The 19,851-nt window shown below is 42.7% G+C and overlaps 1 protein-coding gene across 1 annotated transcript in view; it reads right to left on the reverse strand.

Annotated features, from left to right (window-relative positions):
* CSMD1 (CUB and Sushi multiple domains 1) overlaps positions 1 to 19,851 on the reverse strand; it is a 1,942,714-nt gene that overhangs the window by 21,158 nt on the left and 1,901,705 nt on the right. Inside the window, exons 56-62 of the mRNA XM_059384481.1 lie at positions 18,264 to 18,437; positions 16,355 to 16,537; positions 8,675 to 8,851; positions 8,005 to 8,184; positions 5,238 to 5,411; positions 4,652 to 4,825; positions 2,898 to 2,971 (exon numbers count right to left, since the gene is read on the reverse strand). Coding sequence (XP_059240464.1) covers positions 2,898 to 2,971; positions 4,652 to 4,825; positions 5,238 to 5,411; positions 8,005 to 8,184; positions 8,675 to 8,851; positions 16,355 to 16,537; positions 18,264 to 18,437 — 1,136 coding nt within the window. The remainder of the gene's footprint in view (positions 1 to 2,897; positions 2,972 to 4,651; positions 4,826 to 5,237; positions 5,412 to 8,004; positions 8,185 to 8,674; positions 8,852 to 16,354; positions 16,538 to 18,263; positions 18,438 to 19,851) is intronic.

Raw genomic sequence — 19,851 nt, forward strand, 5'->3', positions numbered from 1 at the left:
ACAGAGGAAATCCAGCATTAGCTCTGGGGCCGAGCGGACGGAGGCGACCTCAAGCCGTCCTGCTGGGAAGTGCATCCCAGGGTGCACACGCCAGCGGTACTTCTCACCAGCATTGGGACACTGCCGCTCTCATCGTTCACTGTCCCACGCACGAGGAGACTCCGCTAGACACAGTGACTGATGGCCAGTCACGAGCAGTTTATTTGGGTAACAAAAATGTGGTTTTTCTCTTTCCTTTCAGCCTTCCTCTCGGTTTGTGATGATGATTTTCCCCCTTTTCCAGTCCTTCCCTGCTACTCCAGGTGGTATTGATTAAATAATTACTTTTGCTGATGCTTCTGGGAGCCGGCCAACTCCTGCTCTATTTTAGAATGTCTCGAAACTCAATCTGTTCCCCTGAAGCCTCAGATACATGAACTACTCGTTGCCACCTGCATGCCTAAAATAACTTCCCTCCGGACCTTCGCAAGCTAACCTCCCCCGCCCCTTAATTCTCGGTATTTTGGTAAATTTTACTTTCTCTGCACATTCTCTCCTGACTTGCAAGAAGGCATCATACATGGCTTAAGATAGCATTCGGGAAGTGTCTGTATGTTTATCTGCTTTCCTCACCTAACAGGACATGCCTCGAAGGGAAATCTGCAGTGGTCTTTTTTAAAGGCCACTTTAAAGACGTTTTTAAAGGATGAGTTAGGGTCATGTGTTGAAGGGAATCAAACAAGCCCTGATCACTTATGCCTGGGACATGGGACCAGGTTGGGGGAAGAGAAAAGGGCACAGAAATGAGCTCACAGAGAGGCGGTCTGTGCCTGAAAGGCAGCTTTGTACCCTCTGCACTCGTGAGTGGGACCAAGTCTTTTCCTAAGGCATTAATTATGAAGCCAAGTGAGTGTACAGGGGAAGAGTCCATCTGGTCCTTGCTCTGAGGAGACAGACCCACGCTTCATTGCTTGACCTTTGCTTTCTCATCTGGCCCAGTTCTCATTTCCCTCACTGGGATTTGGGGAGGAATAACTATGAGTCACACGTGTGGTAATAGTTGCTGCACTGAGCAGTGACTGTCCGAAAAGCATAGCCACTTCTTGCCACTGGTGCCCAAATAGGGATTAGGGTTTATATATAAAAAAAAAAAAATTCAAATTTATCTAAACTGCCAAGGAATAAGGGATTTAGGATTCGGAGGTAGGAAGAGGTTAGTCTGTCACCTGTCAGGATAGCCTCCACCGAATTTCCTTGTCCGCATGTCACTGACCCCATCAGACCTCCTGCAAACATGCTCAATTATTCACTAGTGGGAAGACAACGGAGAGCCTCTCTCATGGAGGGGTAGGAGGAAGAGACGGTGTCCTTCTCGGTAAAGGATCTCCTAGCAGAAGGTCCCTGACTACTCCAGACTGATCGCTGTAAATTCACCTGGTGTTTAGAACTGATGGGATGTGGAGGGCTAGAGACGAAAGGGTAGTCATTTGAATCGCACAATTAACACAGCAGGACACGAGATATTCTGAGACTAAAATGGCTCACTCTGCGTGAGCATGTTTCAGAATATGGTGCAGAAGGGAACAAACAAAAGTCTGTTATATTCAAAACTTAATGTGTCTGATGAGCAAGAAAGAAAAAAAAAATGTTTTGAGGAGATTCCTGACTGTGTCCAGCACCTCTTGAAAAGATGGCATCTGTGTCTGTAACTTGTTAGCAAATCTTGCTTTTGGATACAATGTATCATTCTTTTTGGTGTAACTTTATTTTGTTATAAGGGGCATGAGAAGTTTATCCATCCCTGTTCCTGTCTTCAGAGGATGGCAGGGACAGGTCGGTGAAAGCAGTCCCAACAAATGCTGACTTCACATGGGCTCCTCGGGGTCAGATCTAGAAGTGCCAAAACCAGTGGTGAGTTGGCAAGAGCTAACTCACATGCAGTATCTCCCAGGAACCCCATATATGTGGCATTACAGTTCTACATGCCAGAGAGCATTTACCTGAGGATTCAGCCATATTTGAGACCTGATATCAAATACACTGGATTTAACTCATTAGGCACCCCTGGGACTTTCCTTTGTAGGGTGTAAGAATGCCGTCAGGAAATAACCAATGTGTGCTAGAGCCAACCAAATGAGAACTTTAGGGTTTAGAATTTTTAGGTTTCAGTGGAGACTGGGGGGGAGGGGCTGAAGAAAGAAGTCTTTTGTTCTGAATTAATGGGGTCCCTAACTTGAAAGCACTATACATATGTCACTGGGGCTTTCAAAGTCATGTCATCATACAGCTCTGAAGTCACTCGATCACTTTAGATGGTGCAAACATTTTATTTCAGGCTTCATTACCTTCCATTTTAGGTATTCCTCTAATAGTACCTAAAGTGTTCATGTACTTTTTTTGTGTGTGTTCATGTACATTTTATTTAAATAGTTAAATGAACATCAAAAGCGATACTGAGCAAGCCAGTAATTCATACAGAGGGATCACATGGAAGAGAAACATCACAACGTAAGTGTACGCTAAAGGGCCCGCACGCATTTTCTCCAGTTTTTGACTCAAAAATATAATACTCCTTTCCCATTATATCAGGTCACTAAGCAGGGGCTTTTTCTGTGTAGCTACTCGGTGACCAGTCACTCCAATTTGAGAATTGCTGTGCCATTTCAGCAGACAAAAAGCACCCAATTATGCATACTTTCAGATAGAAATTAATACGGCAATTGATACTGTGTGAATGAAGATACACCCCGCTATCCCAATTCTGACAGTTAAAACGTCAGGCAGAAATCCTCTCTGGATGTATTTGTTTCAGAAATATACCACGACTCAGACAGGGGGCATAAAAACATGTACAGATGTTCAAGTGTTGTCCCTATTTTATACGTAGAGACAAACACAGTACAATAAAAATGGAATACCTCATATCCTCTGGAACTATTCTGTATCCCAAAGGGTGGAGTACCAGGGTCTGGGCAGGAATTATGAGCAGGGTCTGAATTTCAGGGGAAAAAAGAAAAAAAGAAAGAACACAAGTGCCAGATATTGTTATTATAAGGATTCCAATATTTTTACTAAAAGGTCTTACAAAATTGAGAAAATTGTATTTTGACAAATGTATGAGATTTTTGCACAAAAGTTAAAAATTAAAGTAAATTGCTATTTTCCTCTTCCTTCCACACTGTAGGTATTGCCCCTGAGTCCTTTAGATTCTAAAGTGCTCTGTGTATTATTTTCTGTGTTGGAATGAATATTCCTTCTCATTTTCTGGTCCAACGTACTCTATTGGCTGTTTCCTGATACACTATCTTCAATGATTATGATCCCTTAGATTTAAGGATTCCATTAATGACCATCTCTTTTAGTCATCCATCACCTTATTGCAATTTCTTAATTTTCTTTGAGACTTCCAAATTAGAAATACATTGAATGCTTCAAAATTGAGACACATGGTAGACCCAAAGTCACATTTTGCCCCCTCAATACATGCACAACTTGAGCAGGGAGGAGCATGGAGCTTCAATTATTTGCTGCTCTCTAGCCACCATGGAAACATTTGTTTTCAAGAGAAACATGGGAGGGAGGAACACCTGTCTTAGTATCCAGATAGCAAGCGTGTAGCAATGGTTTGAATGAAACAGCAGTAACGTGACTCTTATTAAAAACAAACAGTGTGGGGCGCCTGGGTGGCTCATTGGGTTAAAGCCTTCGGCTCAGGTCATGATCTCAGGGTCCTGGGATCGAGCCCCGCATCGGGCTCTCTGCTCAGCAGGGAGCCTGCTTCCTCCTCTCTCTCTGCCTGCGTGATCTCTGTCAAATAAATAAATGAAATCTTAAAAAAAACAACAACAACAAAAAAAAAAAAACAGTGCTTCAGTGACTTTATTTCTGGCCACCGTTGTTTTTAAGTAGAAATCATTCCATTTCTTAGAAAACAACCAGGACTATAGATCATTAATTGTCTCCTGCAAACATGCAGAACATCTCCTCTTCAGCTCAGTACAGCTGGGTGAAAAAAAGTAGCCCATCAGTAAACAAGTCTGCGGCAGTGAGGTCTGAAGAAATCTGCTCTTAGTGAAAATGATCCATTCTGGTATCTATGCCACTAATCATGTGGCTTTTGACAAATACAGTTGTATCTGAATCCTCTGCCTGAGACAGAAATTCCACCTAAACATGTGGGGTTTAAGTCACATGGAAAAGCATCTTCTGACTTGCAAGATTCATGGTCATATTCCCGGGTCACCAGCATGTACGTGCCCCAGGCCTCGCGGCACTGTTGGTGCAGGGGCTCAAGGGGGACAGACCCGTGCACAAGAGACAGGCACCGAGGGGACAGGCACCAAGCAACAGCCAGGCTGTCTTTCCCGTGGGGGCTGTTCGGGAACAGGCCAGTCCTAGCATCTTCAACAACACTTTCTTCCCCTGCAAGAATGCACCTGCTGCTGACGTGGGGACACAGAAACAAGAGAACAAAGTCTGGCAGGTGTTTTAACAGCCTCCTAACTTCAATTCCAAATTTGGTCTGTACCATTTAACCAGAGTAGCCGAGGAGAGCTTCCACAGAGAACGATCTATGGGAACATTGTGGGAACAACTATGGGAACAAATGACCAGAGATTAGAGAGAAGGTCCGTATTCCCAAGCACCCTTGGGGCTGCCGCTTAGTTCTTACCGATGCAGGTGGGCTGTGTGCCACTCCACGTGCCGTCCGCCTGGCAGGTTCTTCTGGATGACCCCACCAGTACAAAGGGAGATTTGCACTGGAAGAAGACTTCCGACTTATAGGTGAAGCTTTTGCCACTGAGTCGCGCCTCCGCAGGGGTGCCTGGGTCTCCGCAGAAGACAGCTGTGGAAGACAACAAGGAGTCAGAGAATGGTCCGCATCTCTGGGTCAGATTAACTTCTCCAACTTGTGTACTGGGCATCTGCAAAAATCTTTGGGTTTGAAGTGGTGGGGGGGGGGGGGGGGGGGGGAACCAGGTGGTGGGTATTGGAGAGGGCACGGATTGCATGGAGCACTGGGTGTGGTGCAAAAATAATGAATACTGTTATGCTGAAAATAAAAAATAAATTAAAAAAAAAAATCTTTGGGTATCACTATTCAACCCATCAATGACTGAGGGGTCTGCCTTGAGCAAGGTGGCCTTGAATGAGAGCCCCTGCCTCCCGTGGCAGGACCAGCAATGACAGGGACTGGAAAGCACTCACATGGGTCCAGCACATGGGACCCCAGGAGCCAGCACTGCCGGAAGACTTACGCAGGCACTGGGGGACCTCTCCTTTCCACACGCCGTGGCCTTCGCAGGAGAGGATGGCGGAGTGAGAGGGCTGGAAGCCGTCCACGCAGCTGTAGCTTACGCTGGCACCCCAGCGGAAGTCCGTTCCCTCCACTTTTCCATGCAGCACGTGCGGCGGCTGACCGCACATGACAGCTGTTTCCAAAAAACAGACGGGACTGAATGTCCAGGGCCTTCGCCCTGCTGCAACCCTCAGATGACCTATATTTTTATTTCACCCAAATTATAGATGACATCTAGGTCGGGCTGTTTTCTTTCAATAAGAGGAGGACTGAGGAAAACAACAAATGAAAATAATAAAAGTTTTCTCCAGCATTTCTTCATTAATTTAGATCAAGTACAAAAAAGCAAAGCCAAGTCACAGCATACTCCACTGTAAGAGAAAGCAGGATTGAACATGACCTTCTCAGTAGATACAAGGCCAAGAAAGGAAGAGATATTCATATTTAATACGTGTCTTTTCATGGTGGCTCCAGAGGACAAATCACTCATGCAGCATGAGCACAACCTTCTGGATTTATGTGCACAAATGGTAAACTCCCTGAATTTTTCACATCTAAAGACAGCACATAAGATCTAGGAGATATAGACTGTTGAAACTTTGGCTGAGTCATTAAAAACCAGGCAGTTACATGGTTACAGAGGTTCTGTGCTATACTCCTAGCCACTGCTGTACAATGTCCCTCAGCCTGACGTTCACTTTGTGAGGGGCCACAGAGATGAGTGCGGTTCTTACGGATGATCAGCAGCTCATGCTGGCCCTACATGGTCCCTCCCAGTCTGGCCATTACAGTGCAGGGCGCTGGGGAACACTGCACACATCTTCCTGGGAGAGCTAGGAGCTTTCCGGATTTCACCCACTCCAGAGGAAGTGTGCCGTGACAGAAGGCAGCAGGGGAAGAGACTCAGCTGTACGTATGTTCTCACCCATGTTTTCTCCTGTGTACTCACACTCACACATCCTCATGTGAAGAAGACACAATCACACACAGAAGCACACGTGAACAGCCAGCAGCTGGAAACAGGCCTTTCCAGTGCCCTTAATCTCAGGCATGTTTTCAACCAATGTTTCTGAGAATGCACATGGGAGGGGGTGGGAAACATGTGCTCTGGACAGGAGAAGCAAGTGGACAGTGCTCCAGGCGAGAGCAGTGATGAGTCACATGGTTCCACACAGGACATGAAGGGGGGGTCTAGCCTGAGACCAGTTCAGAGATTGAGAGTGGTCTCATCTGGAAGGGCCTGGTTGGCCATGGAGGTAATGACATCAACCTTGACTGTCAGAAAGGGAAACAGAAGTTGATAAAAACACAAGATATCCCAGAGAATGGACAACTGTATGGGCCGCTGTCATCAACATCAACATCAACTGTCATCTACTCATCAACATCAACAGATGAGTAGAGCCCTCCTGACACTACATTGTGAGTTTCAGTCAACATTGTCTAGTGCTGGCTTTGCAATAGCGCCACGTTAATACGGCAGGTGGAAGGACAGGTGACACGGTGATCCTTACCCCCAGTGGGAGGGAAGCGGGGTCTCAGAACATGGCTGCCTCAGAAGGGAGAGGAAGCCGTGTACTTGAGCACTGGGCTCTCACTGAGGCTCACACCAACCTCTGTCCTTGTGAAACCCAAGTCCATCTGTCTCTCGGAGCCCACTGATGACCACACCACTGCCCAGCATCTAGCGTATGACTCCCATAGCACTGTCTTTGATCCTAGGCCGATACGGAGCCAGGTGCCACACTCGTGTTTGGGGCCAGCCCTGTTCATGTCCCAGCTGTCTCTGTGGCCCTCCTGCTCCACTCTGGCTCAGCAGAGAAGAAAACCTGTGTGTGTTGCTTGCAGTTGCTCGCACAGAGGTCCAAACCATGCAGACCCCTGCCTATGGACAACTTCCACTGGGCCCCCTCCTCCATCGCCATCAGAGCCCACCCCTGTTGATCTGCCATTCAGGTCACTAGACTGGCTTCAGCCTTCTCTGCTCTCCCTGGAAAGTCCAACTGCACGAGTCATAAGTGTTCTCATACCATCTCCGTATTCCCATGGCAGGTTCAGTCCCAGCAGCTGCACCACCCAAAACACCATGGTACTTAGGTTCTCTGCCATTATTTGATGATCGGCGTCTCTGTCTAAGCTGACTTGAAAGTCCTATATTTACACTTCCTCATCATCTCTGCTGTAATCCTTAATAGATTCGGGGTTAACATGTGTGTCAGGAGAGAGGAATGTGTGGATATTCAAAACAGACTTAGGGGCACCTGGGTGGCTCAGTTGGTTAAGCATCTGCCTTCAGCTCAGTTCATGACCCCAAGGGTCCTGGGATCAAGTCCCATGTCAGGCTCCCTACACAGTGGGGAGCTGCTTCTCCCTCTCCCCTTGGCGTGTGCTCTCTATCTGTCAAATAAATAAACAACATCTTAAAACACACACACACACACACACACACACACACACACACAATTAGTGATAGCATGCTTGTTGTCTGAGTCCCAACACCTCTTGTCTCCGATTTGTGCCCTGACCCTTTACTAACTCTGCGAGTCGGTTTTCCCATCTCTAAAACTGAGATTATCGTATTAAGAAAATGAAGTGATTTTTGTTTGCAAACGAGCTTACAGGAACTTCTAGCACACAGAGGGACTACAAAAATGCTTGCGGATGCCGCCAGTGTAACTCAGTAAACACTTTCGTGTGCATAAGACCAAGAATGTGATGGCGCGTACCTTTGCAGACCGGTTTGCTGCTATTCCACGTACTGTCTTTGGTACAGCGGATGGTGGATGACGTGATGGGCTCCATGAGGTAGCCGGGGTTGCACTGGTAGCTCACGGTCTTATTGAAGGTGAAATCCGTTCCAAACTGGATGCCATTCGCCAGGGTGCCTGGGTCCCCACAGCTTATAACTAATGAGCAGAAGACGACCAAAAAAATTAGAAAAATACAGAATTACCATTAAATAGTCATGGTTTCTGTTCAAGTTACTCCCCTTAAGCGGTAATTCAACATGATCGAGCAGAAAATTGTTACAGAAACACCATTGTCCTCTGACGACACCCCTGACCGACTGTCGGGGACAGTGTGTTTGGAATGTGACCAGAGAAGTGAATGTTTTCCTTAGTCCCCTGGAAAATGAATGGTCTACTGACATTTTTTTGGGCCCAGCTTTACAATGTCCAACCAAACTGGCCACTGAACAGAGTTTCAGCCATGTAGATTAGAAAGTGAAGAAAGAGCTCCAACTACCTAATAAATCATCATCGTATCAAACATGCATATATCCTTTTATCCTCTATGTATTAAAAAAAATAAAATACTTAAAAAATAAATGACTCTTTCTCAGTCAAGTAGATCTCATGGTCATGGCCTCAAGCATCCATGACAGTGACCACTAACCTGTGCAGTCAGGGGCCGTGCCCGTCCAGGTCCCGTTGGCCGTGCAGTGCCGCGTCATGAGCCCTGAGGTCTTGTAGCCTTCCCAGCAGGCGTAGATGACCGAGCTGGAGAAGAGGATGCCGTCGCTGCTGACAATCATGCCGTTGGTGGGCGTGCCCGGATTTCCACAGGACACAGCTATGGGGACAAGGACACAGACAGAGTGAGCTGCCACCAAAATGACAAATGCCTGAGACCAAAGGTCATCAGTGTAGCAGATGACATATTGGTTTTTTAAAATAGGCTCTCTTACTATGGAACATGTGTAATAATGCATTTTACTTTACGGTTCATGCCATTCTTTTCTCGATGAGTTACAAATGTGAGAGTTATATGGTCATACTATTCCTCCTCGAGTACATTATTCAGAACAAATTAAAAAGTGAATTAAAGCATTGAAAATTCAATGCCTTGCTACTTTTGAGATTTAGCCTGTTTATAATACAAAAAAAAAAATGAGGATTTTTTTAAAAAGGATCTATATGGTATTAGCGACTCAGAAGGGCCTTCTTCATGTAGGAGCTGATGGATTTTCTTTAATTCTGGACCCATCAGGTCATCCTTCACGACTGTGGGGTAATTCCTGGTGGAACACGACGGATGCCTGAGGAAGATGAATCACGCCTGGACCGCCCGGTAAGTGTCTCCTCGTCTGCTCCCCGCTGCTCTCCAGATCAAACAATGCCACGTACGGGCAGCGAGACACCGGCTGACCACAGGCAGGCCAACAGCTCCAAACTCCACACGTGTCCCTCGCACATACCTCAATCAGCAAAGCAAACGCAGCAGCTTGTGGGCATGTATCAAGGTGATGATTTTAACCCAGAACAAGGTTTGTTTTTTTTTTTTTGCCTTTGGTAGTTGAGTCTATTTATCACAGAATGTTAAGTTTTTCTCCCACATAATGTGCCGCCGGCAGTCAGAGAAAGAATGTGACCTTTGGCTGGATTTTAATAACAGGAATGTATCCTGAGACCATTTCTGAGAATGACCAAATATTTACAAATGCTGTGGCCTCTCTCATGGTTCCACTCTCGAACTTAGCCTTGAGAACAAAGATAAACTCTTCTTAGAAGTATGGAAGGAAACAGACTATGAAATGTGCATAGCATAGAACCGTCATGTAGCAGACATTTAGGGACTCGCCCACCATTTGATGCCGGCCCTCAGCTCGGACTAGATCCTGTCTGACGAGCACAAAGCATGTGTTCTGGGGCTTCTCCACCTGCACCCACAACAGACAGAGCCACTCCATGACAACCCTTTCTTCTTGAGGGACCTGCTGTGAACTTACAACCCTTCCTCACACAGATCTTTCCACAGTTTCCTGGCTACCATTGAAATGAGATCTAGTTACCAATCATGAAGCAGATGATACTTAACATTCTCTAAAGCTCCAAAGTTCTGCTATGGCTGTAATATCAATTGAAATGTCATACTGTAAACACACCAAGAGGTTGGACTCTCCAAGACAATTATTCGTTCAACAAACACTGATTTATCATTTAGTACATGACAGTTATTGGGTAGATGTACTAACAGAAAGCCTGGCATGGAAGATAATTGTATTAATCTAATTCATAATTTAGCAAACCAACAAGACAACCATGTTCTTGTATTTTATTCTAATCATATCTGCTATTAAAATCTGTGTAGCAATTTTTAAAAGTCACCTGTAAAGGATAATGCTAAAATGAGACAAGGGATTGGTGGACATATTCAACTTAATTTATAGACACGTACATTGTCGGTAAGAGAATACCCATCATGATGATGCCATCTTAATGTTTAGAAAGTCCCTCAAATACTGGATTCTACAAAATCAAATTTGTGGTTAACTTTTTTTTCCTCCCTGACAGGGACACTTTCACTTATGGTTATTCCCATGAAGATGAAGACTAGAAAGTACCCTCAATATGTCTGTGTTCATATTAATGCCATCGTGATATAGGAGGACCTCTTAAAGGAAAATGGCAGCTTACATTTATAGTCAGCAGAAGGGAAACAAGATTTTTTATAAGTAAAAAGTTAAAACTCTTTAAATACTTCCTTTCTTTCCAAGTACATTTGGTTAACGTGACTCCTTCCAGTAAAAGATAATTTTCTTTTACTTGATTTATAATAAAAGGCCACTACACTTATGCCGAATCCACTTCCTGTCTACAGACACCAACACTTCACATAGCATGCTGTATTTTGATCATGGCTGTTAAGTTGAGCTAAATAGCTTCAGTATGAGTCTTGGCTCACACAACTTAAGTAAATGTGAATGACCAAGCTCTTGACATGTAGCATCTTCACTCTAAAATGGGTATAATAAAGGCGATTGCTCTCAGTTGTTGTAAGATTAAACACACTGCGTGCAATATGCCTTGAACGCGATCTGGCATCTTAGCAGAAGTACGGGTACACATGGTAGCTGATGTGTTGTCATTTTCATTATAATCACTGTGATCACACATCTATTACCTGTATGAGATGTAGGCTTTATCACAGTCTCATGGGAAAGAGGATTAAGAGTTGTGTAAGGCAACTAAAACCAATGATATATTTAAGCGGTTTCCTAAGATCTATTCATTTGGAAAGTTCAGTCAATGAATCTATAATTAAAAGACTGGATTGCTAACAAAGAAAACATGATTGACATCATGGAACTATATTAGAAATATATTTGTAGGGGCACCTGGGTGGCTCAGTGGGTTAAGCCTCTGCCTTCGACTCAGGTCATGATCCCAGGGTCCTGGGATCAAGCCCCGCGTCAGGCTCTCTGCTTAGCAGGGAGCCTGCTTCCTCCTCTCTTTCTGCCTGCCTCTCTGCCTACTTGTGATCTCTGTCAAATAAATAAAAAAAATCTTTAAAAATAAAAAGAAATATATTTGTACACTCTGAGGAGCAGAAAGAAAAAAGAATGAACAAATGTGAAGATAGCCAGTGGTATCACTGGCTCATCATTAAGTAGAACAATATGTATATTACAGAAATCCCAGAGGAGATTAAAGTGAAAGAGACTGAGAGATCATTTGAATAAAAAATGGCTAAATCTTCTCAAAATTGATGAAATACACAAATATACAGTCCAAGAAACTCAACAAACTCCATGTAGGATAACCTCAAAGAGATCAACAAAAACACAATCAAATTATCAAAAGATAGAAAAAATATATTAAAAGCAGCAAGAAAGAAGTAACTTGTTATGTACAAGAGAATGTCTAAGATTATCGTCTGAGTTCTCAAAAAAATTGGTAACTAAACACAATGAGAAATATATTCAAAGTTATGATAGGGGGCACCTGGGTGGCTCAGTCATTAAGCATCTGCCATCAGCGCAAGTCCTGATCCCAGGGTCCTGGGACCAAGGCCTGCATTGGGCTCCCTGCTCGGTGGGGAGCCTGTTTCCCCCTCTCCTACTCCCCCTGCTTGTGCTCCCTCTCTCACTGTTTCTCTGTGTCAGATAAATGAAAAAAATCTTTTTTAATAAAGTTATTTTATAAGAAAAAAAAAAGCAATTCAAGTTCTTTGATGATTAAAATTTTACAATATTTTTATTTTGTGTTTTATGAAAGCTTCTTTTCTTTTTACCATCTATTCAAGTGTCCCATCAGGTTCTAAGGCTTTTGGTAGATTCAGAAAAGGTGATTCATCAGGAAAGAGATGCTCTCAGTGGGCTGAATGCATGGTCATGGCTATCATTAAGTGGAAATGAGAAAGTCACTGATAACCCCATTTTTATAGGTAATAATATGTGCCCCCCCAATCCAGACCTATAATAACAAGTGAGAAAAAAAAAAAAAACAGAAAGCTACAGATTGTCCAAAATTTTTTAAAGATGTGTGTTGGGGGGGTGTCATTTGTTGTTATAGCGAGAGTCAATTACACTATTATTTACTCAACTTCCCATGATTTCTATACAATGCAGGTTTGGAGGGAGTCGGTTTTGTGAGGAATAGCATAACTATTTGAGAACATCAAAAGTATTTGAGAAATGCTTGCCATATTGAAACATTTCTACTTCTTTCTGTACACAGATTAATGGCCAAGTTTTTAAGGATTTTATAAGAAACACTTGAATTTCTAACTTTAGATAAACCAAATGCTACTCTAAAAATACTTGTATAGTCTGAATCAGGTGTATTATGAAGTGAAATCCAATTAAGCTCTCCTAATCAAATAAATGAATTCACTTGTTTTGCTGGAGTAGAACTCAAGGTGTTATATCACAGCACCAAAGTGAGATTTCTGCAGAAAGGCATCATTCACTCTCAGCTGTTCTAATTTTTTTCACCTTTTAAATGTGCAAAGTAAAGGGCTTTTTATATCAGTGAACCTGACATAGAATGTACAGACCCAAGTGAGTGACCATTCTTAACACAATATCAATGTATTTAAATGAGGTTTGTTCTACTTTCAGGAGCTATATTTTCCCAACAAATTTATCAAACTTTGTTTGTGAGGGGCAGGTGTGGAGGGGCAGAGGGAGAGGTAGAGAATCCTAAGCAGGCTCCCAGCATGGAGCCCAACATGGGGCTCGAGCTCCCAGACTTGAGCTCATGACCTGAGCCTAAATCAAGAGTTGGTTGCTTAACCAACTGAGCCACACAGGCACCCCAATTTGGTTAACTTTCAACCAATAATTTTTCAACCATCCTTCTGCTCCATTCTTTCTTTCTTTTTTCTTCTAGAACTCCAATTAAAAGTATGTGGAACTATTTGATATTATCCCATAAGATATCATTGTTTTTTCTTCTTCTTCATTTCTGTTTTCAAATTTTCATTGATCTGTCTTCATGTTTAACTGACCCTTCTGCCATTTTTAATCTGCTAAGCCCATCTACAAAAGTTTTTATATCAGATACTCTATTTTTTCAATTCCAGAGTTTCCATATGATTGTGTTTTTTTAATTATTTTCATTTCTTGTGAAATTATTTATCTGTTTACGACTCTAACGTCAGTGTGAAAAGATATTTTAAATAACCTCTTCAAGCCCTTGTGCATTATTTTCAACATTTGGTTCATCTCAGGATTGTATTCTCAGGATAAGATTCTTATTTTATTGTCTGTTTTGTTTGTTTGTTTGTCTGACTATGGGTAATATTGTTATGACGTCTGCATATGTAGTAATTTTTCATTGTATGCCAGACATTGTGAACAAAATGTTGCCCAGATTATGTCATTCCTTCAAAAGTTGCTGGGATTTGTTCTGGTGTACTTTTAAATTAGTTGTAGGTCTTTGGGGTCCTGCCATCAGTTTCATTCTCTGTTAGAGGACATCTATTCAGACTTAGTCCTAACATGTTTTTGCTCTTAGTTCTAGCATGTTCCACTTATTTTAGGGAAGTGGTACATATTCATAATGTATGAAGTTTTCTGGGCATCTGTGAAATGTCCTAAGCACACAGTGAGAGCTCTGACTGGCCAGATGTCCAGTGTTTCTCAGTAGGGTATGACCTATAATATCATGGGTCCACTCTCAACTCTGCAGCAAAAGTCCTTGCATCACTGGGTCCCACTCATGCTTGTCCCTCTGACCCTCAGACAGTGAATGCTCACCAGACTTATGGGGCTGTCCCATTCTCAGCTGGCCCTATTCTAGGATACCGATACCTAGAATAAGTTCTAGGATACCGATACCTAGAATAATTTCTAGGATATTGATACCTAGAATAATTTCTACTGTATCACCTCACCAAGCTACCTGGGTTTCACTTTTCAACTTCACAATAAGAAAAAAAATACAGAATAATGGGGGGATTATGGGTTCACCTCCCTGATTTCTCCTATGTACTGTCCGTTGTTTAATAAGATAATTGTCTCATATATTTTGTTGGTTTATAGTTGTCCTCAGTAAGAAGGCTAGCCTATTGTCATTCAACATGTCATAGAGTGAAGTGGAGCTCTTATTTAGTTTTCATAATATTTAAACACATTCTGGACCAACAATTCCCAGGTATAGTGTAGAGAGAAAAGATCAGATGGGGTGTAAATGTAGGTTACAAAAGTCACGTATAACTTTGAGGTACCATATTATAGAATAGAAAACACTCTGTTTTTAGTGAGAAAGAGATTCTATCATGCCAATTTTAATATGCAAACTCTAAAAAAGGGGAGGAAACAGAGAAAATTGTGTCTGAGTAAGAAAAAGTCTAACAATTTAGAATCCCATATTCCAGGCAATAAAAAGTATCTTTCTGCAACTCACAGTGGCAGGTGGCACCCCATCACCACTATTCAGTCACGTATGATTTCAGTCAACTTCTTTAGGGCCTAATATTAAGATTTATACTAACTTGATTGTCAGGAGGTGATTCAGAATCAAAAAGCACCCTGGATTATTATATATACGTATATCTCTATGTAGGTGTAGAGATCTCCAAGATAATTTTCCACTCAGAAGAGAATATAGACATATATATATAGGCATGATGTGTATAAGATATGTATTTGTTTTTTCATATATATGATTATATTATTTACATATGATTTTATGAGATTAAAAATGTAGTCTGGATACAATATAGTTAGATTATACACATATGTTATTTTCTACTGTTCTATATAATACATATAATACAGTGAGAGAGAGACAGGTACAAGAGAATAAAGAAAGTAAAGATTAAGAAAGTTGACTTAAAAAAAAGTAAAAAAAAAAATAAAATAAAAAAAAAAGAAAGTTGACTTATATTTCTGGTATTGATATTATGTAAGTTTATTCAAGTTGGTCAACTAGAAAATGTTTCAGATATGTAAAAATGGATATTTAATGGATATTTATGGATATTTATGCATGTGATATGGTGAATGCTGTGAAATATGTAAGCCTAATGATTCACAGACCCATACCCTGGGGGAAATAATACATTATATGTTAATAAAAATAATAAAGTATAAAAATGGATATTTATCTTCTGTAAACATTTTGGACTCAAATAGTAAATAACTGAGAAGTGTGTATGCTAAATATTTCTAACATTTAAGTCTTATGTATCTGCATTCTAAATCAGTTCCTTTTTGGACGCTAAACAAATTCATGGTATCTCATCACACCTTTGCTTAAGGTGAGCATTTCTAATACACAACACAGTAAGTTATTCATGGTCTTTTACTGTTATTACTAAGGTATCCCACCATGTCCTCTTATGCCTCTCAAATATTAAGATAAAATATATTTGGTCTAAAATATACAGAGAATCACCCTAGGATCTTTGATGATGCAGTGTTTTTGACAAGGGCCACCAACAGCCTGGAAACAGCAGGGGAAGCGAGGCGTACCCCAGCCTGCAGAACTTCCTATCAGCGACTGACACTGCATACGCTCACTGCTCTTTCTTCTCAGCTATGCACTACCGGCAGCCACGAAACACCACCACACCACAGAGAGGCTATTATTAGATCAGCAATCTCTTCTAGGTCATGAACGTTCAAAAGCTAAGGAAGGATCTGTGTTAGATGATCTTTTGAATAGTGAGGCTATCTCCATGTACCCCGTCAGGCATTGTGATGATTCTCTTATACATTTCGGAGGAAAGTAGTTTAGTGATCCAAAGTTCAGTGTCTAGGATTTCTGTAGAACGGTATCCCTCATTTTAGAGAGAAATACATGGTTTCAACTGCAAAGGTTGACCTCGTGACTTGAAGGTACTCACCTTCACACACAGGCTGCAGTCCAGACCACGAGCCATTGAGCAAACACGTCCGCTCGGGAGAGCCTCTCAGCTGGTAGCCTATTTCACAGGAGAAGCGGAGAAGGCTCTTGGCCTTGAGTTCATCTCCAAGCCGGGACCCATGTGCTGGGGTCCCGGGATCACCACAAAATCCAGGGTCGTTTCCTATTGAACAGAAACACAAATGGTGAAACACAATGTTTGTAGATAAGTTTGTAACAGAGCTGTTATGTTTAAAGAGAATGAGAAGTTATTTCCTTTTATTTATGTATTTATTTATTTGTGAGAGAGAGAACTCATGTGTGCCCAAGCTGGGAGGGGGTGGTCTGGAGGGGCAGAGGGAGAGAATCTTCAAGCAGACTCCCTGCTAAGCATGGAGCCCAATCCGGAGCTTTTGGTGGGTCTTGATCCCACAACCTGTGAGATCACGACCTGAGTGGGAGCCCAGGGTTAGCCACTCGTCCAACCAAGCCACACAGGCACCCCAGAAGGAAAAGTTATTTACATGTGTTATAGTCACACTGCATTCCAGAAATCTCATGAGAAAGACTTTCTTTATCATAGCACAAAAGTGACAAACATGAAAAAATTGTTCCTGTATAACTAAACACAACCTAGCTTATCAAAATATGTCGACAACAGAAAACTGACCCCCTCTGGAAGAAACAAGACTCTGGGAATCATAAACACATTTTTCCACTGCATCAGGACAGATAATAAAAGGGAAACAGGGTTGAAGTGTATTGGGAAATAGAAAATCCCACGAGCAGATGCTGGCGAGGATGTGGAGAAAGGGGAACCCTCCTCCACTGTTGGTGGGAATGCAAGCTGGTGCAGCCACTCTGGAAAACAGCATGGAGGTTCCTCAAAATGTTGAAAATAGAACTGCCCTATGACCCAGCAATCGCACTACTTGGTATTTACCCTAAAGATACAAACGTAGTGATCCGAAGGGGCACGTGCACCCGAATGTTTATAGCAGCAATGTCCACAACAGCCAAACTATGGAAAGAACCTAGATGTCCATCCACAGATGAATGGATCAAGAAGATGTGGTATATATACACAGTGGACTACTATGCAGCCATCAAAAGAAATGAAATCTTGCCATTTGCGACAACATGGATGGAACTAGAGCGTATCATGCTTAGTGAAATAAGTCAAGCAGAGAAAGACAACTATCATATGATCTCCCTGATATGAGGAAGTGGTGATGCAACATGGGGGCTTAAGTGGGTACGAGAAGAATCAATGAAACAAGATGGGATTGGGAGGGAGACAAACCATAAGTGACTCTTAATCTCACAAAACAAACTGAGGGTTGCGGGGGGTGGGGGTCGGGAGAGGGGGGTGGGGTTATGGACATTGGGGAGGGTATGTGCTTTGGTGAGTGCTGTGAAGTGTGTAAACCTGGCGATTCACAGACCTGTACCCCTGGGAATGAAAATACATTATATGTTTATTAAAAAATATAATAAAGAGAAAAGAAAAGAAAATCCCGTGAGAAGTCTGATACCTCTCAATTACGTCCAGATTGCTGATTCACTGAATTTAATTTATTTAAGAACTATTCATGAAAAAAATTAAGATTTTTTTGAAGGGTGTTTCCGAGACAGGAAAGATGTGGAGGAAATGAGAGGAGGCACAGACAAGGGACCAAAAAAGGGCAGGGAGAAACTGAGCAAAAGGAGGCCGGGCTCCTGGCCGGACGATGGCCTTACAGGGCTCCCACAGGAGGCAGTGTGAAGCGACGGGAGCTCCACGGTGTTGATGACGATGAAGACGGCCACGGAGAACACGGACGTATGTGGCTGGACATGGAAAAACAACTTCAAATAACTGTGACGCTCTACAGCCTGACAAGTCACTATGTACCGGTGTCGCTGCTCACCCGTGCAGTGGGGAAGCGGTCCACTCCAGTGACTGTCGTCTTGACAAACCCGGGTGCTGTTGCCCACAAGGTCCCGGCTCCCTTTGCACGCGTAGTGAACTACGGCACCGTATGTGAACAGCTCTCCGGTCAGGATAGCATTGGCAGGAACCCCTGGGTGGCCGCATGATATGACTACAGGAAAAGTTAAAACAAATGAGCACGTCAGGCTTGTAGAACTGCTTTACCTTGTAGGCCTCGCACACAGACACCCATACACACATCACTATTAATGAAAAGCAACTGAACACACTGGCCAATTCCTCCAGTGCCCTGTGGATAACCAACATCATTTTCCAGGTGACTCTCCTCAGATGTTCTCCTTAGACAGTCACGTGCTACTGAGGACCAGACGAGGGTCTGCCAGGGATGTCTGCTTTTGTTTCCTTTTCTTCTATCTTGAGGTGGTTTTGCTTAAGAGAGAATCATACAGCGAGGCTTTCAAAGAGAAAGTCCCCCTACCTATGGTTTTTCCATTTGTCCTTAACTGTAATCCCAAAAAGCAGTAAGATATACAAAGTCAGAAACTCCATCAAGTCAGGAAAGCCATTTCCATGATCTCGTCAGCTAATACGACAATCACGCACTGGCTGGGCTCAAAACTCTTCTCATATCCACTTACTCTCCCGTTTGTTCGTGGATCCATGATGGCCCTTCTAACAATTTTTCTTTGAGCATATGGCAGTTTAAAATGTTTAAGTAATAATAATAAATAATAAATCAGTGATTAAGTTTTTCCTCGAGTTATCTCCATATTCCCATATATTTCTTCAAAATGATGCCAAATCAGGCCTATAATCTAATCGTAAGTTCTCTTTCAAAGAGGAAACTCTGGAATCAAGATAAGTGTAGGACAGTGCAGTCCTACACGGACATGCACTCATTGGTGAACAAGATTTTACCTCGACAGCATCCCAAAAGGAAGCTAACTAGAGCCAAGTCAATAAGCGATTGGTAAATGGCCAGTTCCAGCTCAAATTAACAGAGGGGAAAAAAACCTGTGAAACCGTAACCCCAAAACCAGAGGCGAGGCTTGGCTGCTCTAGAATGTGCACAAGCAAAGGGCTCCTCTGTGAACCAGTATTCCCAGACGCATGGTGATTCCAAGTGTTAATGAGCCCGAGGGGCGGAGACCAGTCACCCAGGAGAAGGAGAGTCACTTACAACCTAGTTCCTGGAAACGTGGGGCACTCTGGGATCATTACAAAAACTAATGGGAGTCTCACATCAGCCCGGACCGATGCAAAAGACATGTTTGGGGAGACAAAGAAAGAAAAACTAATTTCTCTGAAAAATTCCCACGTGTGAAGGCCTAGAAAACCAGAAAGCAGATAAAATGTGATGAACATTCTAATATTCACAGATGAGTTTTTTGTCATACGAGGCTGTGCGTTTGCTTTTGAAAGCAGTCGCTCTTTCTCCGTAGAAATTAATCATGTTGTTATAATTATAATTTGAGACAAGTGTCTATGTAGATTGGGAGGGGTTATGAGGGACACTGAATCACAGGGAAAAAAAGAGTCTCTGGGACTAATTTATTCTGAAAATG

This window comes from Mustela nigripes, chromosome 18 (genome assembly GCF_022355385.1).
Source record: "Mustela nigripes isolate SB6536 chromosome 18, MUSNIG.SB6536, whole genome shotgun sequence".
NCBI lineage: Eukaryota > Metazoa > Chordata > Mammalia > Carnivora > Mustelidae > Mustela > Mustela nigripes.